The following is a 25,882-nucleotide window of genomic DNA, read 5'->3' as shown; positions in this document are numbered from 1 at the left end:
TGGAGTCAAATAAGATAATGAGGGAGAATTGAGTGCATTAAGCATTGCCACAGACTGCAGTACGAGGCTGTGCAAAGGCAGTTGTTTGGCAGAGAGGATTGTTGATACTCACTGCTCCACTGCTCCATATTTAATGCTCTCTAATGTAATTTTGGTGTGTTGGAGTTGGCCCCCAAGCCTTTTTTTTTTTTTTTTTTTTTTTTTTTTTTTTTTTTTTTTTGGAGCCTGTTCTCCCTCTGCTCTGAAATGTCACCTATGCTTATCATCTGCAGTGTCCCAAGCTACTGGAGATGATGGAGGTGGTATTAAGGTATATGGAATTTGTTTTGATCCCTGGCTGTGTCTGTCTTTTGCTGTGTATGTGGTATCAGCAATGTCCTTCTCCTGTATACCGTTTTGTCCCACCCACAGATAACTTCATTTCAGCAGTGAATTGAATATGGAGGTAAGGAATATTCTAGGCCCTTTGCCCCAGATGACCTGGTGTTAAAACAGTTCAGACTGGATCTCTCTGCACCCTCCGCTGGAGCTTTTCTTTGTAATGTATGTTGGCCTCATAGGGAACACATAGTACCCCCCATGTACCCTGTGGGGTTAAGGCTAGGAGAGCAGAATCTTTGCCTCCTCAAGAACTGAAGGGAAAGCCCATGATCTTAAGTAGCCTCTGATATCTGCCAGCACTAAGAGTTTTATCTTGCCCACTAATGGCAAGATGGCAGCATAATCAGAGGTTGGACAAGCCTGTGGAGCATCCTGGGACAGAGCAAGCATATTCCTTGGCAAGGGGAAGCCTATGTCAGGTATGGCTGGTGCTGAGACACTGTTTCCACCATGTGGAAGCGAGTTTTTGCTTGGGATCATTTTTCTCTTTCATTGCACATCCCCTATATCTCCAGAGTCCTTCATCCTCCTGCCCCATAGCTGAGCTCCCCTGTGCCCTCCTCTCGTTACTCTCTTACTAGAGATGGAGTGGGAGCCTGGCCGCTGCCGGTTTCCTCTCAGCTTGCACATTTGCTCATGTGGCAGTGCAAGGAGGAAGAAGGGGAGAACAACAGTGGAGAGCCCTGGGGCACAGCAGCTGAATGAAGGGAGAAAATAGGCAGAAAGCAGCAGCCGAAATGCGTGACAGATTTGCTAACTGTAAGCGTTAATGCACAAAGCGGGTAGAAATGCTTCATTCCTAACCCACGTGCTGCTCTATTTCCTGCCTTGAGCCACCAGAGATTCCCACAGGGTGCCCAAGTTTCCCCCCATCTAGCAGGCTCCTGCATGGCTTGCAGGGCTGAGGAAAGAAAGGGAAAGGACCACAGGGCTGGGAAAAGCTCTAGAAATCAGACTTTGGAGAAGAGCTTGGACAGGATGGATTACCATTGTTCTTGTCCATATCTAGCTCATATACTGGCCTGAAAAGAGATGGCAGGATGAGGGGCGGGTCCCCAAAAGTAACTGCATTTCTGTGAGGGCAGAGCAGCAGCTCTTGGCGTGGGGTGCTGAGCATTTGGGGGATCCCAGACTGGAAAGGTTTGATAAAGCAAGTCATTACTGCTATGTAGTGTAGCCCACTAAAGCTGATGATAGTCTTTTCAAGAAGGAGAAAGGAGATGGAGAGGGAGGGAATGAGAAGGGATGTGTTTGGTGAGATCTTTTCCACAGGAGGTTTGACAAACAACAGTTTCTCCATTTTGGAAGTGAATAGGAACAACTTGCACTTTAGAGCTGGACACTGAAGTTGAATCAAGCCAAGTGATATGTTGTTTGGTTGGAACACATTTACTGGTTGGCCTTGGATGATAAAAAGGAATGGGAGATGGTTTTTAGTCGTTGATGAGGGATCCCCCAATAGGAGAGGAAGTGAAGCCTTGGGAAGAAGAAGCCATCGCTGAGGCTCAGCTGAGGAGAGATGGCTGCTCCTGCTGGAGGTTGGCTAGTGGGAGAGCTGTACTTGCTGGGTTTGGCTTTGGGAACATGTGTTACTCATTTGGGCCTGGCTGGTGGGAAACATGGTGTGTTTTGAGGCTGGCCTGAGAAGAGACATGGCCCTTGGTCAGAGATCAGAGATGATAGTAGAAGAACTTCTGGTGGATTTGCAGATGAAACCAGCCTTCAGTAGAAGATTGGACTATCAGAAGTGAAGGGAAGAGGCACAGTCTGCTATTACAGCTCTGGACCAGTTTCCTAGTTGTTTGCATGAAAAAAGGGGGAGAAAGGGCAAACGTGGAGCTTTGTCTCCAGACGGTGTTTTCCTCTTATCTGAGGCAATATTGGAAGACAAGTGCTCTCTCTCTCTCTCTCTCTATCTTTCTTTTGTGTGTGTGTCTGTGGATAAACATAGATTATGAAGGTTAGAAAGGCTTGAAGGGATGTTTTTCATCCGATATTAAGTTCTTAATAGGTCACCTTGGCATTGAGGAGCCCAGGAGCTGAAAGAGTCAGCAACTGAATTATAATAACCTTTGCAGAGCATAACCTTGTCAGTGGGGCTGGGGCCCAGAGATATGTGGGAACTCATTATCTTGACCTTAGCCCTAGGGATGTCAACTAACAAAAAGAACTGGACAGAGAGGCTGGGCTGGCTGATTTCCTTGGAGAGCTTGTCTTTCACGTTCCCTTTTCCTCCTTGCCTCAGAGATAAAGACTCCTCACAATACTGATGGGAATTGTTCTCAAGCCATTGCTCCATCCATCCACTCAAGGCTTCTTTATAGCAGGGGAGTGAGCGGTGAACTTCAGCCCCCAAGTTTCTATCTGCTTTTGGTCATACATCGCTGGTCCATCACCCCATTCTTCTGTCCTCTCTATACTTATTTAGCATCAGCGCCTGATACACATGCCAGTGCAAGAAGGAATCTTATTGACTGGAGATATGATCTCTGAGATACGATTTGTGTGTCTGTATGTGTAGGAAAAGTGGTTAAAGTGCCTGAATCTTCAGCAAAACATGAGCTTTAGCACATCTCTGATAATACTGTAAAGAGAAATTGCAAATGCTTCTGTTTGTCCCGGCTCAAATACGACAAGGTTTGATTGATCTCGTTGCCCTCACTGATGCCTGGAGCCATGCAGGGCACCGTGTCACCATCGTCGTGTAAATGCCTGTATTCAGAATGGGCTCCTGTTTTTTTCCACCGTAGGGAGGATATCTCTTTGCCAGGATGCCTGTATTTTTGCACGTGTGTTTGGGTGACCATGGCGTGTTTATGAGTGTACCCTGAGTCCACATTGATGGGTCTATGTGGGCAGAGTGTGTGCACATGTGTGTGCGTATGCATGTGTGTGCAGCAGTGTGCCTCCTTGCCCATGCCTTGTCTGCCTGAATATTTCCGAACGGAGGTGTTCATTGCTCCCACAAATGCGATGTCCATCTGGGCATCCGAGCTCTGCTGTGCTGTGTGTCTGTACGTTACCCCGTGAGCTCCTGCCCTTGTGTCCATGTGGGTGCCCGCATCCCGGCGTGTGTGCGTGCCTCCCATTGCCAAAGGGCAGCTGGCTTCCTCCCCAGTGACACTGTGTCACTGGGAGCCGTGGGTGTCTCAAAAGCCCATTCCGTCTGGTTTCCCCGAGGTCAGGCCGCTCTCAAAGGGCCCTTTGTGGGGCTGCTCTGCACCCCCTGAGGGGCTCCCGGCTTGCCGGGTCACTGCATTCCCGGCACGGCAGGATGAGCTCATCTCTGGGAGGAATCTGGTTTCTCAGCCCCACGAACAGGCTCTTATAAAGGATTTGTATTCCTGATCAAGCCCATATTGCCATCTGTCTTTCCTCAGAACATCCTGTATTTGTGTCTGCCTCAACTTCTGAGCTATCTCATGTAAGGATTCGTGCTCAAGGCCAACACTGGCTGATATCTTTGTCCCTGACCAGTCTCATTCGGACACGCTCCATGCTTCTGGTATTTCTGATCCTAAAACAGGTGGAGCTTTGAGCCTTGTTGGTAGTGCCAGTAGTCCAAATTGCTTTTGTTTACACTTTCATTTACAGTACAGGTCGGGAATCTTGTGAAAAGGTGTGTAAAAAGACTTTCCACAGGTTCTGTAACATCTCCAGATAAGTTTTTTCTGGATGTTTAATTTATTTAACTAGTTTTAATTACTAATAGGTTATAAAAATGAAACAAAAACAGACAAACCTCCTCTCCCCCAAAACACAGCTTCCCTGGTCTGACAGCACAATCTTGCAGCTTGAATTAGGTAGGTGTATTGACTGGTCCATTGCACCCAAGAGCTGGCTGGAGATGGGTCTTTTGGATGGCATTTTGTGTTGTACACCATGTGAGCAAACACCCAATAAAAGCCCTGCTCTATAAAGTTTAATTTTAATAGTTTTTGCATTGTTGTTCCCTTAACCTAAATCAAAAAATACTCTCTCTGAAAGTATCTGTTCATATTCTTTGTATAAAGAATGAGGAATGGTGGTAGCAGCATAGTGAATGTTTAAAAGGTATCTATCTCCTCCCCAAAATGTTGACCATGTGCTAATGAAATTCCATAAGTTTAGGGGAAAACAGAGGACTCAGAGATCTGTATACTTTGTGCTGCAGTTAGTTGGTTTATATACCTCTGAATTCGTGTGACCTGGAAAATGGGATTGGACGAGCTCCATGATGTGCCACAAAACCTACACAGCTGGTCAGTCCAGGGTCCTTTCTGCTCGTGTAAGAGGATGCTGTGGGGAGCGGGAGACGACTTCATTGCTGTAGAGTAGCCGTGGGTGTGCTGCAGAGAGGCAGCTGCAGGATCCAAAAGCCAGTAGATTTCCATCCCAGTGCATTGCCCCTTTGGACAGTATGGCGCCAGGATGATCCTTGAGATGTTCCCCTGGGATCATAAATATCAGCATCACAGGACGTCTGCGAACCACGAACTTGGCCTCTGGGAATGTCAAAACGTGAATCCTTATAGTCTAGCCACTTAGTGGAGATGCTCAACAGAAGTATAAACATATGTTTGTAGCAAAGGAGGAAGATATGCTTGTTTTTAATGTTGCATCAATGCTGGGCCAACCCAGAATAGCATAAATCCTGGGTGTCTATGTGCAATCCTATATAATATGTAATCTAGCAGCACCTGTGTCTCAAGCTCTCTTTTTAGAAACTGGATATAAGAAGCGTTTGTTACTCTGTCCTGCCTGGTGCTGGACTCCAGAGCTCAGGCCAATTTTGTTCTTGGGGTAGGAGAATGGTGTCCCAAACTATCTAGTCAGCTGGATGACACTTGTAAGAGACAGAAGTCTAACATTGAAATGTAAAGTCTGAAGCCTTGGATATTTAAAAGTCCTCTTCATTTGGTGAAATATGTGCTCAATCCAGATATCAGATTCCAGACTTACCACTGCAGCCATCACAAGGGTTCCTAGGATGTGCCTGCAGCCCAATGCTTTCAGCTCCCTGTTTTCCACTAATAGAGAGGAAAACATGATTTTTCATCCTGAAATGGCTTTTATTTTAGGTTTTCAGGGTAGAGGGAGGCCCAGTGCAGAGAAAGGAGGAGGAATGACAGGTTCTTGCCTCTGTCTCCTACTTTCCTTCACTAACTGCTGAGCAGCACAAGCCCTGTGTCAGGATGGGCTTTGGAGAGCAAAGGCCTCAGCCTCATGCCATAGGTGAGTGCCAGCAGCCTGCTAATAGATTGCCTGGCAGGGCTTATTGCTGAACACTGATCACTTGGCAGGCCATTACCTTGAAAAATGAGCTCTGCCGAGCTTGCCTTGTGTTGTTACAAACTAATGATTTGCATTGATTAGCACGTGGCTCATGAGTGTCTAATTTATCAATCAGGGAGTGCCAGGGGAACGTGTGTAAACCACACTTTCAAAAATGATGTCATCTGTCAATTGGCTCGTGAAAGTGAAAGCTGCATACACCTGACACATTCTGCCTGATGAGGGAGAGAAGGGACCCGGTCATCTCCCTCCCTTTCCCTCTATGCACAGCTCTGTTGCCTGAACAGTGGCTGTTTCACTGTTGGGATAAGCTCTGCAGTCCAAGTACAGCCTAGATGGCCACACTTCCATGCTGTAATTATTATTTTTATGGAAGTAGTACCTGGAAGCAATAGTCATAAACCCATTGTGTTAGGTGCTGTCCAAGCCCAGACTGAAATGCTGGTCTTTCATTTAGGTCCAATTTAGATCATAAATCCATTGTAATCAGGATTATTTCTTGCTACAAAATGCTGATGGGGAACCACAGTGGTACGACACAGTAGTGATCACCCTGGACTACAAAAGGAAGGGGACATCTATCAGCTAGGACCCTCTCTCTATCCCCTGTCTCCCAGGACCCTCTGGCCCTAATCAGAAGTTTCATTCCAGCATATCTCAGATCACTGAGTTCTTTCTGTACTGAAAATGAAAACAGGTTGTCATAAACATCCTTCCCCATCTTTCTGCTGGCCCTCCTGAAGCAGGAAGAAACCTCCTCTGTCCCAGTGTACTATGCTTGCACTGCTGGAAGATCTCCTATCTGGCAGTAAGGCATATCTCTATTTGACCTAATTTTGCAGCCTGGCTGAATTACGCGAGAAGTCAGTGGGTGACTCTTCTGTGGGAATTAGGACCACCGTCCTGCCCGTGCAGCCACCCGTGTTCGCTGACAGTGCCTGACTGAGGGCATGCGGAGGGCAGATTACAACGCAGTGCCTGCAGATGATATGGATTAACTGGCAGTATTCTAGGGAAGCTGGTTCCTTGAAAACCTGTGTTTGCTGCTTGGAAAAAAAAAAAAGAATTGTGTGCATGGAGAAGGGGAGTAGGAACCATTCTCCTTTGCTGTTGCAATGCTGTAGCAAATAAGGCTTGCATGACTGCTTTCTTGTTTTCCTGATGACCATAAAATATATATCCTCCGGGCAAAAGAGATGAGAGCTAGGAGCCTTGTGGGGCTCCAGCCCACATCACTATCCTTCCTCATGTGTGAAGCACACGTGTGTACTTCTCAGGTCTGCAGAGTCTGTGGAGAGACTATGCTGCATCTGTGGGTGCTTTCCTCAGGGATATTTTTGTGTGTACATTGTTGTGCTTGTGCATTTAATTGTGTGAGCTGTCACACAGATGATGATGAGTTTTGGAGAGAGTTTTAGAGCTGAGTCTTCCTGTGGTGAAAGTTGGGAGTTGGTTGCAAGTTTAGAGTGTGGGTCTCCCTTGAGGGTAACTAGGAGACAATAGACTGGAGTTAGCCCTCCTCTCTAGACCATGTCTGCTTCATTTCTGGTGAGAGTGGTTGCCACCACAATGCATTTGGACTTGGAATCACATTAAGAGTGTGAGTTCTGAGAAGGCTAAACACCAGGTTTGCCAGGATCCTGCTCTCTGGTAGGGCTGAAGGTGCTTGGAGGAAATACTGAGGTCTGTATGTGGTTGGGCTGTTGTTGTTTGCACTAGCAGCACCTTAAAACTACTGTATAAGAGAAGAGAGAGGGCGACTGGCTGCTGTCTAAGTATTAGGCAAGAGAAGAATCTTGAACCTTCACTACAGTCCAGCAAATCACTGATGTCCGTCTCTGCCACAGTGCCCCCATCTGTGAAATGGAGCCAGCTTTGCTCATGTGCCAGGGAGAGAAAGAGACATACCATCCCCAACTTGCTCTTTTTCAATTAGTGTTTCTAAAGGCCTCCTGGATCAGTAGGTAGATGGAGCTACTGAAATGCCATGTCTTATTAGAAATTGATCTCCTGTTAATAGACATTAGATAAATTAGAATGGTTTATTTGGCTGGAAAGCACTTGCTGAAATGGAGGCAAATGGGAGGAAGACAGTGCGCCATCAGCCCCTTCCAATTCTTTGTTAAGATCAATAGAGCTACATGGTATAACCCAAATTAATGAAAGAGCAGAAATAGATCATCATCATAACTGCTTGATGCTAGATCATACACTGTCTGCTGCATGTCTTTGCCCCTTTGCCACTCCAGGAACAGCAGCCGGCAATCCTGGTGTCTGCTGGGGAACATTAGGTTCATAAAATGGGGAGGAACTGATATTGGAAAAGCAATGAGGTATTAGAGGCCCCTGTGCAGTCGTAAGACTGTGGCTATGCACTGTTCAGTGCAGTCTGGATTGATGTGCTGGGCTCCAGGGCTGCTTGGATCTCCTGGAAATGAGGTTTGTGGATCCTTAATCCAATAGTGAGAAATAATGATGGTGATTTCAGTGAGAAACCCTGGGAGAAGGAGGGGCAGGGAAGACAAAGGAGGGATGTCTTGGGGTGTGAGAAGAACAGAGAATGTTCTGCAAGGTCTATTTTTCCCTAGCCAACCTTTTCCTCTTCCTTTTACAGCTAGTGCCTCATCAGTGCCTTCTTTGCACTCAGGTGAAGGCAGTAGGGCTTGATTCTGTGACCTGCAGGGGCCTTGACTTTGAAATCCACCCTTGTAATCTTCATTTCAGTCCCTTAATCATCTCCCCTAGGAAATGGGGCAATTTCATGGCCAAAATAAGCCATTAGCGCTACCCAAGAGGGAGCTGCTGGAAGCGCTGTCCTGGAAGCGTTTGGGTTGCTGTTGCTGAATTCCCTTCAACTGCATCAGCCCAGGGCCTACTGATGCTGCACAACGCAGAGTGACAGGGAGGGACGGGTTTTCTGAGAGAGCCGTGATTCACCAAACTCCTCTTCTGCACAGTTATTCATTTGTTTATTTGTAATGACTGTTATCTGGCTTGCATCTGCTCTTGCTGACCATCTGGCCAATCTTGTGATCCTGCTCCTCACCACACTCTCAGGAGACCTGGACGGATTTCAAATGCTTTATACAGAAAAGTTAGTGAAGGGGGTTAGTTTTGACTCCACTGGGCCTGCAATGACATTCTGAGCAGGAGGTGACGGTTTTAGAAGAGTAAGAAATAGTTGAGCCCAAATTAGAGAAGTGAAAAGTATTCATTTTACTGCCAATGACCAGTCCAAGGTGCTAGGACTAAAGAATAGAGGTGAAGTAGTAGCGGGGGTCATCTGTGTGTCTCCATTATTTTTCTAGGTTGGTTCTCACTATTATATTAAGGATCTGGCTTTTGAAGTGAGGATCATAGTGGTCCATGCTTAAGTTTCTGTGATTCATATATGAGGGTAATCCTAAAATTTATGAACTTGATTTTTCTAGGATAAAACTAAGCTGGAAAATGTTGATGTGCTCCAATCACTAAATCAGTCTATGGGACCAGGCTATAATGATTCTGAAGTAAAACCCCCAGAGCACACGCACTGTGGTTGCTGGATTTTAATACAAACTGTATCCCTCTACAGATCAACCCCTATTACACTGTGTTATTTGCTGCTGTAGGGAAACCTTTTCAGCTCTGCTACTGACATTATGGGTCATTTCACCTCTTTCTCACCTAGCCTCCCCATTTGTGAAGTAAGACTTTCCAAAAGAGCCCATCACCATCCAACTTTGTGGAGGAATAACATATTAGCAGAGCTATGTTATCAGATCACAGGGCAGGGCCATACGCTTAAGTTTGGAAGATGTGATTGAGTTGCTCTGGGAAGCTTCAATGTGTTTGATTTTTGCCGTATCCTTGGTTTGTCTTCCAAAAAGTGGACTAAGTGCTTGTTAGTACCACTTCTTTGTCCTCCAACATCACTCCTTTCCTTTAACCCTTTTGACCCTTTTGAGGTCACATCTGTGATGTGAGGGGACTCATTGGGCCCTTGATGCATATAATATTAACCTCTAAACCACTTCTCACCCTTAGAAGACTGACTGAAGCATCAGTTGCCAATTTGCCCAGCAGACTGTGGTTGAGCATCACCTGCTGTGGATCCAATAGAAGCTGGGGAGGCCTAGATAACGCTGACAAGCACCAGTCAAATGATAGAAGATATCTTTTAGCTTTTTTCATCTTTTAGACCTATGGGCTCCTTGCCAGGATGCCTGTAGGGCTAGCTGTGGCCAGGGTGGGAGCTCAGAGTAGGCCAGAGCCTGTGTCTTTAAAGATTAATAGTGTTGTTTGCTCATTAAGGAGATCTTTTTGAAGCAAGTGCTAGCCAGAACATTCGAGTGCAAGCATCTGTTTGCTACTGGGAGAGGATATTTATTGTCTGATACTTCAATGGATGTAAATAAACAGCCAGACCTAGATAATGTTCAGACAAACAAACAAGCAGCTGCCAGAATAGGTCCCTTGGTAGTTGACCTTCGGGAAGTATCATGCTGATGTTTTAATAGCAGCCAGCTTTGCAGAACGAAGCCTAGAGACTACAGCCATCCGGGAAGCAGGATTAATGTCATTACAGCAAGGCCTTTTGCAGTGGCCATGTTGGTCTGAGGGAAGTGGTCGAGGGTCCTCGATGTTCTGCATGTGTGTTGGCTGTGGGGCCATGAGGTTTATCAGGGTGCTGGGTAAAAAGGCAACGTGTGCTGGTCTCAGGGATGTGTGTGGTGATGGCAGGCACAATGGGGGCACTGGGTGGGATGTGGTATGTTGTGAAGAAGGGTGGATGTGCTGAGGAAGGCAGACAGGGGCTTGGGTGCTGAGGAGAATGGTAGGCTGTGTTTGCTGTAGGCCAAGGAGCGTGTGTTGGTCTACAAGATGTGTAGGCACCAGGAATAGGTATCGCTGTGGTAAAGGTGAGACGAGTGTTTGCAGAGATGTGTGCACTCATCTGCGAATGATGGCAGTGATAGGCTGAGCATTTGGATACCTATGTGATGTCCTGAGGGCAGCTCGACCCTTTCCTGGCTTCTCTTCCTGTTCCCACATTGCACAGGTGGCAGACTCGAGGGGTAATCTCTACTGGACTTTCATTCTGGCTCTAATCCCACAGCCAAATAAAAACGTCCGAATATAAAAATAATCATGCCTCAGGCAGAACAAGGTGTTCAAGCCACACGTGGCTGATGCCAAAGGAGTGTGAAAACAGCAAACTGCTGGTGCATGCTTCACGTTGCCAGCAGCTGACAGCCTGGGGAGCTTTCTGAGCTAGAGATTGTATCTGCGTCCCTGAATTTAGCAATGATCACTTTCATACTTTGATGAGAATCTTCTGATTTCCCCTTCATGGTCTCTTCTCTGATATTTTTGCAGACCTAAATGACCTAAATGGAACGGATGTCTGAGAACCAGAGTAAAACTAGCTCTAAGAGAAAGTGCTGTTGTGTTGTTTGATGCTGAGAACTGAGACTGATGTGCAGGGAAGGTGGACATCCTCTGGGCTTCCTGCTTGAGACTGAACATCAGAAAGCCAGAGTTTAAAACAGGATATTGAATGGATTGAGTCAAGGACCAGGCTGCTGGCTGCAAACTATGATAACTGCCTCTTCATTGGCATCGGCCTTGCACAGTCTGTGCAGTGCCCGTAGCAGTGGATGAATACTTGCCAGACTTTCTGGCTTTCTTCTGAATTTTCTTTTCTAAACTCCTCAGTTTTTAGCTTTAACTAGAGAAAGAGCTTTCTGCCCTTATCATTGTTGCGTGTGTGCCTGTGCATGAGTGCATGCGTGTGCACTTGCACATGTACGGTGGAATAAGCGCTGTTCCTCCTTCCCTCCTCCTCTGCAAAATAATGATTTTGCAGGGAATTAGGTTAGCATAGCTGTTAAATCACTTAAAAGTATCTCTGTTTTCCTGGTGTGAAACCTCTGCAATCTTTTGCCTGCACAAAACACATAGGGGAGATCCCTGGGGGCTGTGCCTCCTGTCTGCACGGATTGTTAACCCCAGCCAGCTATTTCTTCAGCCTGCCTCTTCCATCTTTGAGTTTCTTCTCTAATAGGGCCTGGAAAAAGCTGAGGACAGTGCCTGCGCCTGGGGTGATAATTGGCTGCTTACTTATCTAGAGGCCTACAGATCTGACCCTGATGATGCTGAAAAATCAAGGTCAAAGCAACTAAGACATAAGGTTTGTTTAGCACAGTGATCAGCAGAGAGAGCAAGGCTCTTCTGCAGCCCTCTGACAAGGATGAGCAGTCATAAAGGACTGTGACTGGGAGTTTGCAAAGGAGGCAAAGCTAAAACAGCAGATAAAGATCAGCAAATGCTCCCGGACAGCAAGAATTTGGTACTGAAAAGTCTTTGTGGGGGAATAGGAAAGGTACCTGCCTGGGAGCATTTGAGATGACCCAGGCAGAGCCCCAAAAGTCAAGTTCCCATGCTCCCAAATCAGGGGTCATCTTTGTATTTCCTTCCTTTCTCCTGACTCTCCTAAGAGGAAGGTCTCAACCTGAGCCCATAGGCCTCTGTGTCCTTGTTCTTCTGAGTTAATCACACCGTGACCACTTTCAAGCAGAGAGACTGTGGTGAGCTAAAGGGATCCAGCAGGATCTGTGAATGCAGTCGAGCCCTTTCCTCTTAGATGCTCACTGTGGACAGGAGGAACAGATACATGTAGGAAATAACGCATGGTGTTGGACTTTGAGCTCCAATCTTCTGTGAGGACATTACCGAGTATGCCACTGTCATTACCAGATACATGAAGATGCCAAAATAACTGAAAATCCTCCAGCCCTCTTCAACTAGCCCAACAGCCAATGCCTGCCCCGCTGCCCATTTCCTCCAGATCTGATAGCTGGCACAGACTGAGAGTCCTTGAGCCCTGTCCACACACTTTGCTGTCACAGAGTCCCAATAACTCCTCTTTGTCTTGTGTCCCCTATCTCTGTAGGGTGATAAGGACTCTCTATCGTCATTATGTGCAAGTGGAAAGCCAGGAGAAGGGGAACGATGAGGATCTGTATATCTTTGCTGCTCTTTGTTCATACCGGCTTCCCAGACCCTTTGTCATTCTCTCTTGCTTCCCTTCCTTTCTCTTTGACATTCTAATACAGAGGATGATTTAATCTCAGTTTCTTGGCTGAAAGGTTGATATAGAAGGAATAAACTCATGGACTATGTGCCAGGGAACAGCAGGAATGGATCTTGGTGCCATTATTTCTCTGTGGCTTGTTACTTGGTGTGGATGGGGAATATGCTTTTTTGCTCATCTATGAAACTATTTGAGTGCAAAGCAGCAGCTGGGAGTCTTTGGTCTACTTTAGTCAGGAGGATGGAGATCATGATATGGAGCACAAGGCAGATCCACTACAGCTTGTTTTCTCCTAGGGAAGGGCACTGAAGTGTTTGGTTGCCACAGGATAGAAGATTCTCTAAAGATAAAAAGCAAAACATTCAAAAGATAGCAACGGAGATAAGAAATGTGTTTACATCTGTGGAAAACATGGCCATGGAGTCTGCTGAAGTGCAGAGCCTGGCAGGACTGGTAGAGGGACCGAGCACTCCTATGGGTAGCTAGATTATCCTGATTTGTGATTAAACTATTGGAAGGGATTAGAAACCTCCTGCATCTGAGTTTTAACCCAATTTATAGAAACTGTTTTTAGACAGGTAAAGAAACCTGTGCAGTTTTATGCACTTTCTTCTGCAGCACTGGGTCACTGTCAGGAAAGTGACTGGGACTAAGTGTATGGTTTGTTCTCATAATTTTTGTTACTGGCATTCCTAAGTGACAACCTGTTATGAGATGTGGCTGAAATAATAACATGCCATATTTGTTCAGGACTGATTTCAATATCAGATATATGTGATCAACAAGAGAAATAGCTTTTGTTGTATTGTACACTCTGCAGTAACACATTACCCCATGGTGTATTAGCAATAAAAACAATAAGAGTTTCTGACTATCATTTGAGTGAGTCAGTTCTCCAGACTCCTGTGTGTTTTTTCTCTTTTTCTAATCATTGCCTCAAATTATACTCTTTGGGCCATTATATTCTCAGTAGATTTTTCCAGACAACAACAGCAATACTGCAATAGGACTGGAGAAAAGTGAGCAGGATTCTCTGGATTGTTCTTCTACAGTTACCTTGGGATGATGAGACCAGCAGAACCAGTTAACCTTCTTTAGCCTTTAAGTAAGGAGGCAGGGAACAAATTTAGTTTGTGATGACAGTGGTTGCTGTCCAAAAGACATGGACCACAATGCATTTCTGCAGTGATTATCTTACAGTCTCTGTGGGAGGAGAAAAATTATTCACCATCTTTTCCTGCTTTTGCTTTGCAGATCCGTGTGGATGGCCCCACCAAGAACACGCTGGAGTATGAGATTGTGCAGGTGGTGGATTCTGGCCCCATATTACGGGATATGGCCTTTTCAGTGGACCACGAACACCTGTACATTATGTCTGAGAAGCAGGTAAGACACCCCACCAGTCTGTGATGCTTTGAGAACTTTTAGCTTGATCGCAATGCGGACATCAGAATTGCATCCGATATTCTGAGAGTGAAGGCAACAAACTACTACAATGAAGATACTTTTGCTTTGTTAATTATCTCATGGACTTTTGTACTTAGATGCCATTAAATTTATACACTAAGGAAGTTTATAGAGAGGCCAGGGCAGAGAATTAAGGGGATAGACACTACACCCAGTACTGCCTTATGCAGTACAAGTACTGCTGGTATGTGACAGGGAATTGCTGCTGCCTATGCTGCATACCACATTGCTTTCCACCCCCATCCAAACTGTGGATGCATCTGCCACAGATATGGATAGAGTGGGTAAGTGTAACACTGAATCATTCGACTCCAACTGGAGTATTTGGAAAAGCTGAAACCTCTCTGAGACTCAGTGATCTAGAATGTGGGACGTTGCTTGCCAGGGTACAGACTAAGTTTAGGCTGAAATTCCTGTTGTGTTATTGCTATTATTGTTGAAAATATTAGCAGTCAGATTTCAGGGAAGGGTCAATCTGAATGTTCAGCATGGAAGTCTGGCTGATTTTCAGCAAAGTGATTGGCCCTACAAAGTTTGCTGCTTGGCGTGGGAGGAGAAAGTACAAGCTTTGCACGAGTAAATTCACTGTATGTGATTAGTTTGTGGACAGGTAGCAACTTGAAGTATTGTAACTGGTTGATTCACATGTGCTTGTGAAGAGTGTTAGGACTGTTAGGATCCTCAGACAAAAAGGGATGTGTGAGGGGTTGTAGTAGGGTGATGGCAGGTACCCTGCTGTGCAGTCTCAGTTCCGCTGGAAGCTGCCAGTCCAGGCAGGAGATTGTCACCCCATACATCAAGGTACAATGATTTGTTGAGAAAATACCTACCTGCCCTTGGATCACGCGAGCAGACTGAACATAAAACACCCACTTGGTTTCCTATTCCATTGGTGAGCTGCCCGGAGGATCTGTCTTGCTTGAGAGGATACATTTCTGTAGTACTTTCTGAGGCAGAGGAACATCCTCACAGCATTGCCCATGTCCCTAGCACCAAACTCCCACCTACACTTACATACTTTGCTCCCACCTTCTGTCAGCATTGTGTTGTGGTGGATGACAGTAGTCTCCAGGATGGACATGGCCCTCTCTGTTCCCTCCCCTCTTCCTCCCTGATGACAGCTTTATCATCCTGGGTCAAGAAATACCTGAATATCTCGCCTCTCCCAGGGACCATTAGAGGAAATCTAGGGACAGAGATTAAGAAAATGTAGTGTTACTGCCGCAGACTGTCTTTTACTATCACACTTTAGGGATTACTGAGCCACAGATTGCACCTAATGGCCTTCTCTTCCAGAAAAGTATCCAATTGCTTTTTTGCTTAGCTTATTTTGATGTTTTCTATCATTTACTGACCTCTGCAGTTTAACTAGGCACCGTGAGAAAAAATACTTGTATGCCAGACCATATGATGCTTACTAATTCTTGTCTTACACAAAACAGCAGTGAATAACCACTACCTCTTCACCTGCTATGACTTTAGAGACTCTCCTCACATCCTCTTCAGGTGGCTGTTCTCCAGACTGTGGCTCACGTTGAAATTATTAACCTTTACCTTAGCTAGGAGGAGTTTCTTTCTGGCCTGTAAGGCAAGGATATGTGTGTTTTGGGGTTAGCAGGATTGCTGCGATCCTTCCCAAGCTCTTGCCAAGGACCAGGAGCTCAGATGTTACTGACTGACTTCCCTTTTCCCTCCTGCAAAGGGATGAGGGAGTTATAATTTCTAGGCTATTTATGACTGTCATTTCTTCTGCTCACATCATTTTATTTATTTATTTATTTATGTCTCTGTGAGGTCTCCTGTATTCCCTGCCCTCTCCCTGAGCTATGAATATTTATACCTCAGATAAGGAGCAGGGAGAGGAGCTGCTCTGTACATTCATCTTCATTAGAGAAACTGTGAAATGATGATAGCTCTGGAGAACGGATGTAGTGACAGAGTGGGCATTTCTGTCTCACTTGCTCCATGCTAGGCAAGGATGAGGTGTTATCTTCAGTGCCACATGGAACAGGTCCTAGCAACACCCTTGTCAACCAATGGGTGAACCCACTGATGAGTGAACTCACTGATGGGTCCCTTCTCTAAAGAGGCTTGGCAAAAGCTGAGAACTGAGCCAGATTGACTCTTTGAGGGTAATGAAGGGTGAGTGCAGGTCCCATGCGAGGCAGGCGGTGGCTTTACGGCATTGCTGTGAAGGGCCCTGCTGGGGTGGGAAGATGATGAGCTTCTGGCTCTGCTGTGAGTTATTTGAACAAGACACTGCTCCTCTTTCTCACTCCTTTACTCTGCGTATCCTTCCTCCTCTTTGAGCAGAATGGGGTTCCCCCCATGGTCAAAGCCCTTCGACATGACAATATGTCAGTAATCAATCTGTTGGCTTCAGAGTTGGCCAGAATGTCCTTTTCACGTAGTTCACCAACGAATCTCCTCAGATATCACCACTGGCTCTGCACGGCCCCTCAGATTTACAGGAGCCTGAAGGATGTTTATTTTCTTTCCTGAAGGATGTTTATCTGCTTTGGGCTGACTGGACTTCTAACACACACAGGAGCTCTTTTGATTCTCTCTAAGACTAATGTATGCTACTCTGTCACACTATTCACTCGATTCTTGCTTCGCATCCCTGAAAAATGAAACTTGGAATAAAAGTAGCAGTTTATTTCCCCCACAGGAATTTCTGAGAACATATGCTTGCTGATATTTTGACTGCCTGCACTTTCTTGATCTTTATGTGAACAGACTCATTTTGCAACTGGCTATTCTGAAGTACAAGGTTAGGTAGTTTTCTTAACTTGTTGGAGGTGCTAGTTAGGGAACCCAGGAGTCCTCAGCCCCCTGTGATTTGTTAGATCCTCTCCCCCGTCTTTGAAGCCCAAGTGCGTCTATATGAGAGAAGTTAGTGAAAAGGGGCATGGATTGTTATTATTTTAAATCTGATCTGATTTTGCGAAACGTTCAACACGACATAAGCCTTCGCCTGTCTCTGATTTTATCTGCAGTGTAGCAAGCAGTGCGAATGACAGCGCTGCTGTTGTGGCAATAAGGTTGCTATCTGTGTGCTCATGATATAACAGACTTCAAGTGCTAGAACGAATTAGCATTTTCAGGGCCTTGGTGGGCAGAGGAGGGGTGGCTGAGAGTGGGCGCAGGCATTTGCCTTCGCTAGGGACGGTGAAGCTAACAGTGCCTCCTGTAAACATCACAAGTGAAGATGGGGGGTGAGGGGGTGATGGCTCCCCACAACCTTTCCAAAGGCATCTTGGGGGGTCCAGGGCTGGTCCTAGTCACTGGTAAAGGAGGTTCCTCCTCCTGTGAGTTTTCAGGATGAAACCGAGGGCTTTCCTCTTGAGCTGTGCTCCACGGGTGCAATGATCCCCCTCCCCATGGAGGCTCCGAGGGGAAAGGAGAGCAGCTCTGCCTGCTGCCTGTGGCTGATACTGATGCTTTCACATGGTGCCTCTGAACACCAAAACACGACAAGCAATACTTGCCAGTGCTATCAGATGTGCAGTGCTCTCAGGAACAGGATGCAGCAGCCTTTCACTAGCAGAAGGGCTCTATTATATATAAATGTATATTCTATATGGAGATCGATTGAATGAGGCAGAGGAAAGATTTGTCACCAAGACCTAGAGACACAGTATACAAAGGCTTCATAACTTCACCTAGGTGCAGGTGTATAATTAAGCAGCAAGAACGTATGTTTCGAGTCTCTGTTGACAGAGTAGAGAAGGATTTGTGCTTGTGCTGGATCTGTCAGGATTTATCAGGAGATCCACCATTTAGTTCCAGCCTTCACAAAGGGCATTGAGGGAGTTAGGAGCAGGATGATTACCTCCCACCAAGCAGGAGGTCTCATGCAGAGGTGGCCAGGAGGTGGCTGCTCCAGGCTGTCATCTCCTCACTTATCTGTCCCTGCATCTCATCCTCCTTTCTACCATCAGTTTTAACATTTTTTTTTATCAGCAATTTCAGTTCATTGAAATATTTTCCTTGGATCATGGGGATATTGACACTTTGGAAGTTTAGACTGTTTCTTTTTCTGCCTTTCTGGTGCATGGAGGACCTGAGAGCCCTCTGCCTTGCACACTGATCCAAGGGAATGGGAAGCAGGTGGGAGATGCTGCTGGAGGAGAAGGTCAGCAGGGGAAAGATGTCTGGAGTTTCTCTCTATTTCTGCTCTCCAGCACACATACATGTGCTTTTTGTGGTCCCTCCTCTTCCTCAGACCCTCTTTCTGACTCTCTTTCTTTTCCCAGGGCTCTCTTCCTGAACCTACAAGCTCCCTAGAGGTCTCTCAAAGGGCTGAACTGAAATGCCTTTTTCAACCCTTTTCAACTATTCCTGCCTCTTGCTCAAATCTCATCTCTCTTTACCATCCTGTCCTCTCATTTGAAGATTTGCAGCTTGTTTTCTGTTACTCCTCCTCTCCTAGCACCCTTTTGCCTTTTATCTCTCTTCCTTCTAGCTGACTCCATGCTGTTGGCTGACTGTGTCTCCTCACCTCATTGAGACTTCAGTGTTGAAGTGCACATGCAGCCCAGCTATGGATGTGATGCTCATTTTCATGGCATAGCTTTGGATGAGCTTTTGGAAAACCAACTTGATCTCCCCCTAAATAATTCTGTTATTGCGTGTCACACTCCTGGGCATCTCACAGTGCTGAGTGTATTTTGTAAAGCTAACACAGCACCTGGAAGCAACTCCAAGACATGAGAATCTTGGCTTTCCTTTGATATAGCAGGATCAAAGGGAAGAGCTAGAAGAAGTGAACTTGAAGGCTCAAAAACCAGAGGGAAAACAGCAAGAGCCCCCAATTTATTATTATTAAAATTCCAAGGCTTTCAAGCTGCCTTCTGGTTTTGCTTTACTAATGAATAGGGAAGACTCTGTTTTGCAAACATTTTATGAATGACCTTAAGTTTAACTCAGAGGTGGAGATTTGCTTTCCCTGCTGTGCAAGCAGGTTTCTTTTGTGCAAGTGAGTCAACTTCACATTTTTGCAGGAAAAGTTGTGCTTCTTCCCTGTAAAACAGCAGAATGAAATCCATGATCTGAGAATAATTCACTTCTGAGTAGTACTATCACTCCCTAAAACATTCACAGTATATTGAAGGTGAGACTGGTAGGGTCATGTGTTGCAGGAGCAGATGGGTGTTTTGGGGGCTCTTTTAAACTTTGCCAGTGAAATATCAGATAAATATGCACTTAAACTAAAGCATGGCAGAAACTACATTTGGTAAAAATTAAGTAACTGCGTCACAAATCATGTTGACAGGGTCTTTTTGGCCATTCTTTGTCTGTTTCTCATTAAAAAGGGGAAGGTTTATACCTATTTGTCTCCTGAGATTTATTCTTCTTCCTTTTGCCACTGAGTCACTATCTGCAATAGAATTATCTTGTGCAAATTAGCTGAAAAAGAAGAGGTGGTGGCTGGTTAGTTTACTTCTGTTTTCATGACCACTGATTAAAATCTTGTCTGCTGCTTATGCAATCATATCAATTAGTTAAAGCATTCGTTAATAACTTTATTTAATTGCAGCTTAATTTCTTCAAATATGGTCTTTGCACAAGGTTTCCATTAATATTAACTCTTGGGTTTGGAGTGTCTGTTTCCAGGGGATTGTCAGTCTGAGCTTGTCCCCTGGCTCAGGATCATAAAATTTAAAAATAACTCAAGGGTTTTGCTTGTTTGTTTCTGTTTTCTTTCTTTCTTTTCTTTTTTTTTTCTTTTTTGTTTGTTTGTTTGTTTGTTTGTTTGTTTCTGAGCCTTCAGCTTGCAAGCAGGTCATGCTTTTTTGTCATTTGTCCAGGACTAGAAGAGATGAAAATGATCCTGTTTTAAAATGGAAAACTGAGATTGTCCGACAATTTTGTGACTCCATGACCTGGAGATTTAAGCCATCATAAAGTCTGGTGCTGCTGTTACAGATGTCGAGCATTTTGACTGTGCTGTCTTGCAGGCTCTTGGGACAATGGCTTTCATTTTTGCAGGAGGTGCTACTGTGTGTAGTGTGGAAGAAGATCTAAATCCTCACTCTGTGCACATTTGCTCCTGGGAGATGCTCAGGTCCTCTGCAGAACTTCATTTTTCAAATACTGAAAGCTGAGAAGGTGCTGACAATATGTTTACATCCTTGGAATAATTAACTCTTCAAAAGAGGAGGCCTGCCACACTACCCATTTCTGTGCCAACCAGCCCTGTTCTTGGGCAGTCTTGCACAAAACTGGGAAGAACAATTCCTAGAGTTTATTCAGCAGTGAATTCAATCCTAGCTACCAGCAAAGGCAACTTTTGTTCTCTTTAACTTCTTTCCTACCCCTCAAATACCACTCAGCACCCTCAGCAATATCAGAGACTTAACTCCATCCTCCATTGCATTTGCTCTCACCTAATTAAGGGCCCATTGAATAAAGTCAGATGCCCTGGGAGAAATGATGGAGGCATCCATGCTGCATGGATGCTCAGCTAAGGATGGAAAAGACACTATGTGAGTGAGCATGCACTCATGTGTGCAAGTGCCTGTATTTCTCAGCCAAGAATGATAAGAACAATTTGGCCCACTGGCAAAACTACAGCATATTGTACTGCTGACTCTCTTGAAAAAAAAAAAGATTCTTTATCAGTATAATGCACGTTATAGCAAAAAGTTGTAGTTGAGCTTCATTTTAACTCATTTGCTGCTAGCACATGAATATCCTAGAAGTAAGCATCTGTGCGATAATTAAAGGAGTAGGGACTCCCTTAACCTCCTGCTGTGTGGGTTGTGTGCTCCAGCAGGGATGTAAATAACTCAAAGGCTGGGGTAAGGAGGTGAGGAACTGTTTCAAGGTCTTGACGATGCCCCAAATGAACAGCCTTTGGGAAGGGAAGAATTTCCTCTGGGGGCTGTCTCTATCCCATGAGATGTGTGGGCATCTGGAATTTCATCTCCCACTGTCCCTGAGCCTTGGAATTTTCACACTCAAAGTAAGTTATTTTTATGCCTTGGAAATGTTTTTGTAAGCCAGTTTGGTGCCGTGTTCAAGTGCTCCCCTGTGCCCTTAAACAAGTGCAATACTTCCATATACAACCTTCGCCTTTTAGTACAAACTCCCAAGATGGCCACTGGACACAAGTAAGATTAGGTGTCTGATTCATATTTGTTACTGTGAATATGGCCCTTGGTTTCTGCAGGAGCGTCATCTCTTTTTGCTTGTGCTAAGTAACCATCAGATATCTGATCTGAGCTTGTCTAAAAGTACTGGAAAGACAAAGACTGCTTGGGAGAATAATTTATATCTCCTTTAATAGTCATCCCACAGATAGCAGGGTGAGTCCCTCTTTGGAAACACTACTCTCTCTTGATCCCTCCTCGAGGGAACCTAGAAGAGCTCAGGCAGTTTGGAAGGGACTAGCCGGGAGCAGTATGAAGGTCCTATGCAGGAAGGAAGGCTTCAACACAACATGCAGATTAATATCCCCTTGCTTCATGCTTGGAGTTACTCATCCTTGCCAGGGCCCCTTCTCTTCCAGACCTGCCCTATCCTAGAGTAATGACTTCTCTGCAAGCACATTGCATTAATCGCTGGCATCCAGCTGTGGGGCAATGTGTAAGTATAGCACTCAAGTACTTTGCTGTATCTTAGCCATGGACAAAGCGTATAAGCCCTGCTTGTTGACAGGATATGAACCATGTAACTGTCCTCTGTATCAGGACACTGCTGACGAAATTTTGCAATGGAGTGGCAGAGGAGGCTGAGTGAAGTGTCCTTGGTAATACCACAAGCCTGCAACAGAGCAGTGCACTGGAGCTGAGTCTCCCAGTTTCCCTGCTGGACTTTGGGCCAACCTTCAGGGCGCTCTTATATTTATATAGATATATAAAACATGATTTAGTGCCTTATATGGTCTTGTTTGTTTAAAGACCTATGTTCAGTCACCATGATGGCATGCCTGAACTCCACGGTTAGGCCCTTTTCTGTGTGTCCTCCGTTAGCAGGGATAGAGCTGCGGGTTTCAGACTGCCATCCATGGAGCTAAGCTGCATTTAACTTGAACTTCAGCATTGCCTAATGTCAGCATGCATCTTCTTGCTTGCCAAAGAATTGTCCTCTTGTCAGACTGCTTCCTGCAGCACCTCTTGCAGGCTGCTGAAAGAGGTGGCCCAGAAGCAGGAGGATGAATGGAGGCATTCAAAGGCATGGAGCTCCTGCAGAAGACATTGTAACTCACCTTTGTAAGTCCTTACCTCAAGGTATCACTGTGGTGGACACAACTGTAGGGAGCTGGCTGGAGTCATGATGTGAGGAATGAGATAGGCCACCCAACCTAGCCAGCAGCCAAGCCTTCCTCCTGCTCTCCCTGGCGTTTTTAGATGGGAACATTGGTCCCTATAAGTTGTGGGGTCCTACACAACAGCTCTGCCTTCCCACAGTGAGAGCTCTCACTTGCACAAAGGCCAAAAATAAATAAGACCAGAGGAAAGAGTGAGCAATACCCATAAATGAAAGTGGTGTTTGTAGTGTCATTTCCCGAAGTGAGAAATGACAGGGACTATTGATCTTCATGAGCTGATGACTGGTAGGAAACTGTGCAGACATTTTTCCCCGGGGCACAGAGTCACCCAGCACAGCCCTGTGCCGGTCATCTGGAAGTATTGATTGCAGTATTGTGCCTCTGTGGATCAAACACGCCCTGCTCAACAGAGCTACTGCACTCAGTTGGGGGAAATGGGACAGATCCTTGGAGTTAAACACACACTTTTTTTTTTGACAAAAAATCCACTCTCATCTCTCTGAGCCCCACTAAAGTAGCAGGTTGTGGTTGCAGCTGGGAATAGATCAGAATATTAAGGGCAGCTCAAGGAATTTAGCTGCAAATCTGAAAATCTCCATCATCCCCTCCCTTGGCCCCTGACCCTGTAATAGACCCAGAAGAAGGGGAGAAGAAAGAGGAAATCCAAGAAACTGATGATTACATGTGAAGCCTGGCAGATCTGTAATCCTGGATTCCATTAAACATCTGTCTCCTCCAATCTCACTGACAGCCAGGTCTCCTCCTCTCTGCTGCTTTGCACAGACCTTACATTTGCAGGTCACTTTAAGGCACAAGTTGTTAATCATCCGGCTGTTTTGATATTCTACTTCAGTTCAGCTTGAGCACCACTGCTCCCAAGGAGGGAGGATTCAGGTGGGGCAAATGGAGGCCCTGACTCAGGAAAGCCTAAGTGTAGGCATTTCCATACCTCTTGGGTTTAAGCTTTTAAATCCAGCAAATGCTTGAGTGCTTTACAGAATCGGTACCCTGCGGCTGTCAGGGCCTCTCTCTTAATCACTGCATTTTAAATATGCTTCTAAAGTTGCTTCCATTGCAGGCTCATGTATTTTATTACTTTCTTTGAAGAAAGTGTTTGGTCTCTTACAGCATTTCCTTACACCATTAGTGCACAGAGTTATCATCTTATAATGCCTTTTCTGTTTTATGCATGATACTTTTGAACTCCTAAGTATGTTCCTTGTTAACAGGAATTAATAATATTTTGTTAGACTCAGGGAGAATTTTTTAAAGTGTCCTACAATTTGCTATACCTTCTGCACGCTTTATTTTGGTTCTTCCTTGCTTTAGGTCCCTGCTAAATATATCTGATCACCTCATACTAGCTGACATAGTCTCTATCCCTCATGTGCTAAGGCCAGGCAAATCAAATTCGGCCCAGAACTTGCCCTTGAAATGCAAGCTGATTTGTATGTTCATTTCTATTATAAGGGTATTTTAATGTCATACAGTATTTTCTAGTTGTGATTGGAGACAAGTGTACTCAAGTATCTTGAAAATGATCTTCTTGTAGTACCTCCTAACTGGATGGGGAGGTAATGGGAATCTCAGATAGCTAACTCGTTTTTGCCTTACTTTGATTTTTTTTTTCTTTAGGAAAATAGTTTGAGCCAGTGAGCTGAGCGCTTGGCCATGAGTCTGATGTGCAGCGTTTATTTGTATTTCTGTTTGTACTGCAGGCCTAGCCTGCCGAGTTCACGGAGGCATGCACGAATAGCCGGACAGTGAACTCCAGGGAGACACCCACTGCCGTAATAGCGATCCCCTGAAGTCCTGACACATAGCTGTGATTGCTTCCATATGATAAACACAGTGATTCCAGGGTTTTCTGGTGGTTGGAAAGATTTGAGAGAGCAGTTAATCAGTGTAAAAGGTTATGCTGATAGGTCAGTTGGTGGCTGTCTGTCCATTCAATGGATGTTGTATGTGGACAGGACCGTTTGTCTAGCAAATGCCCCACATGTCATTGCCTGAATAAGAGTTAAGGTGAGGTTGGAAATCTTTGAAACACGGTCCTTAAACTCTTAGTCCTACAGTCTTGTCCAAGTCCAAGCACTATTCACTCCCACTCAGACTCCCCAGAAATCTTTTCCTTGAATTCACTTGATGAATGGATCCTTCTTGTCCTCTAGACCTGAACTCCTGTGTATGAAACTGCTCTTACGCCCACTCCTGTGAAAGCCTGGACCCATTAATGCCTCTGTGGTGTACTCATGACCTTACAAAGTGATATGGATTTATTGAGGATGAAAGACTGTGTTAATATAAGATCACTGTTCTTGTGACACAATCTGGGCAGCTTAGTCTGGAATGAACCTTCTATACTCTTTTGAAATTCACTGATCAGTAGTTTCAGCCCCAAAGGGCATATGTAACTATGTGTTTCCTCAAAGTATTGTGTCAGAAACATGTTTTGATGAAGTGTCAACTCCAGGATGATTCACGTCAGTTCAGTTTCTGTGCCTGGCTTCACAGAGCACTGGGTTTACATCTAAGCAGAAGAAGTAGGCAGAAGCTGGCACCAACCTCGTTTCCATCAAAGCAAGGCATCCATTTTCCCCAGGGACTATACCAGTAACTGCAATGAACCAGTGATCGTTCTTTGGCACTGAGACCAAATGGCACGATATAGCCTACGTCTCCAGGCCTCAACTCTCTTACTCTCCTGGAGGAGGGGTAACCTCACCTAAACTGGGTACCAGCAATGGTTCCCCAAGCCAATAAAAACTCCAAGCCATTCTTGGACATTATCTGAGAGACTTCTATGGATTGTCAAAGCCATGTAAGAACCTGTGGAGAATTTAAGAGTGCTCAGGCTCAGAGACTGCCTGTTTTGCTGGTAGAATGGGTATAGCTAAATGCCTCAGCATCACTGCAGCAATGCTATTTTTTCTCCTTTGGCTTTGATCCTGAATCTCATCCACAGCTGTTTTAATGAGGAAGTACTCTGGAAAGATCAAGTGTGTGACAGTTTTCCTAGCAGGTGGAATAAGTTTGTTGTTAGACAGAGGGGGTGGCAGTAAAAAAAAAAAAAAAAAAAAAAAGGACTTGGACCAGAAAGTAGGTCCTGAAATGTCATTTGAAATGTCATTAAACTGGTATCTCTGAACTGTGCCTCCTTGCAGAGGGGAGAGGAGAGGATGTTTACCAAAGCAAAGGAGGAGGAAGAGTGGAAGGTGTCCTGATGTCAGTTCTGTTGGAGTAGGATCTGAAGGCTTTGCTGTGCAGGTTTTTTGGGTTGGAACATTGCCAGCATAAGATCTGGAAGGGAAAATTGGAGAGTTTTCCAGTCTAGATGTCATCTGTGTGTCCTGTCCGGATTTCTGATCCAAGTGAGGAGCTAGTCTGAAGAGAAACACTTGGATCTG

General features: G+C 45.2%; 1 protein-coding gene across 1 annotated transcript in view; it reads left to right on the top strand.

Moving 5' to 3' along the window:
- Window positions 1–25,882, top strand: part of PLXNA4 (plexin A4) — a 439,477-nt gene that overhangs the window by 189,807 nt on the left and 223,788 nt on the right. The window contains exon 3 of the mRNA XM_085299727.1: window positions 13,985–14,116. Coding sequence (XP_085155853.1) covers window positions 13,985–14,116 — 132 coding nt within the window. The remainder of the gene's footprint in view (window positions 1–13,984; window positions 14,117–25,882) is intronic.

Source organism: Rhea americana, unplaced genomic scaffold, assembly GCF_003343005.1.
Source record: "Rhea americana isolate MKP2758 unplaced genomic scaffold, rheAme1 scaffold_1, whole genome shotgun sequence".
Taxonomy (NCBI): Eukaryota; Metazoa; Chordata; class Aves; order Rheiformes; family Rheidae; genus Rhea; species Rhea americana.
Note: the sequence above shows the minus strand (reverse complement) of the source record. Positions and strands in the feature narration are given on the sequence as shown.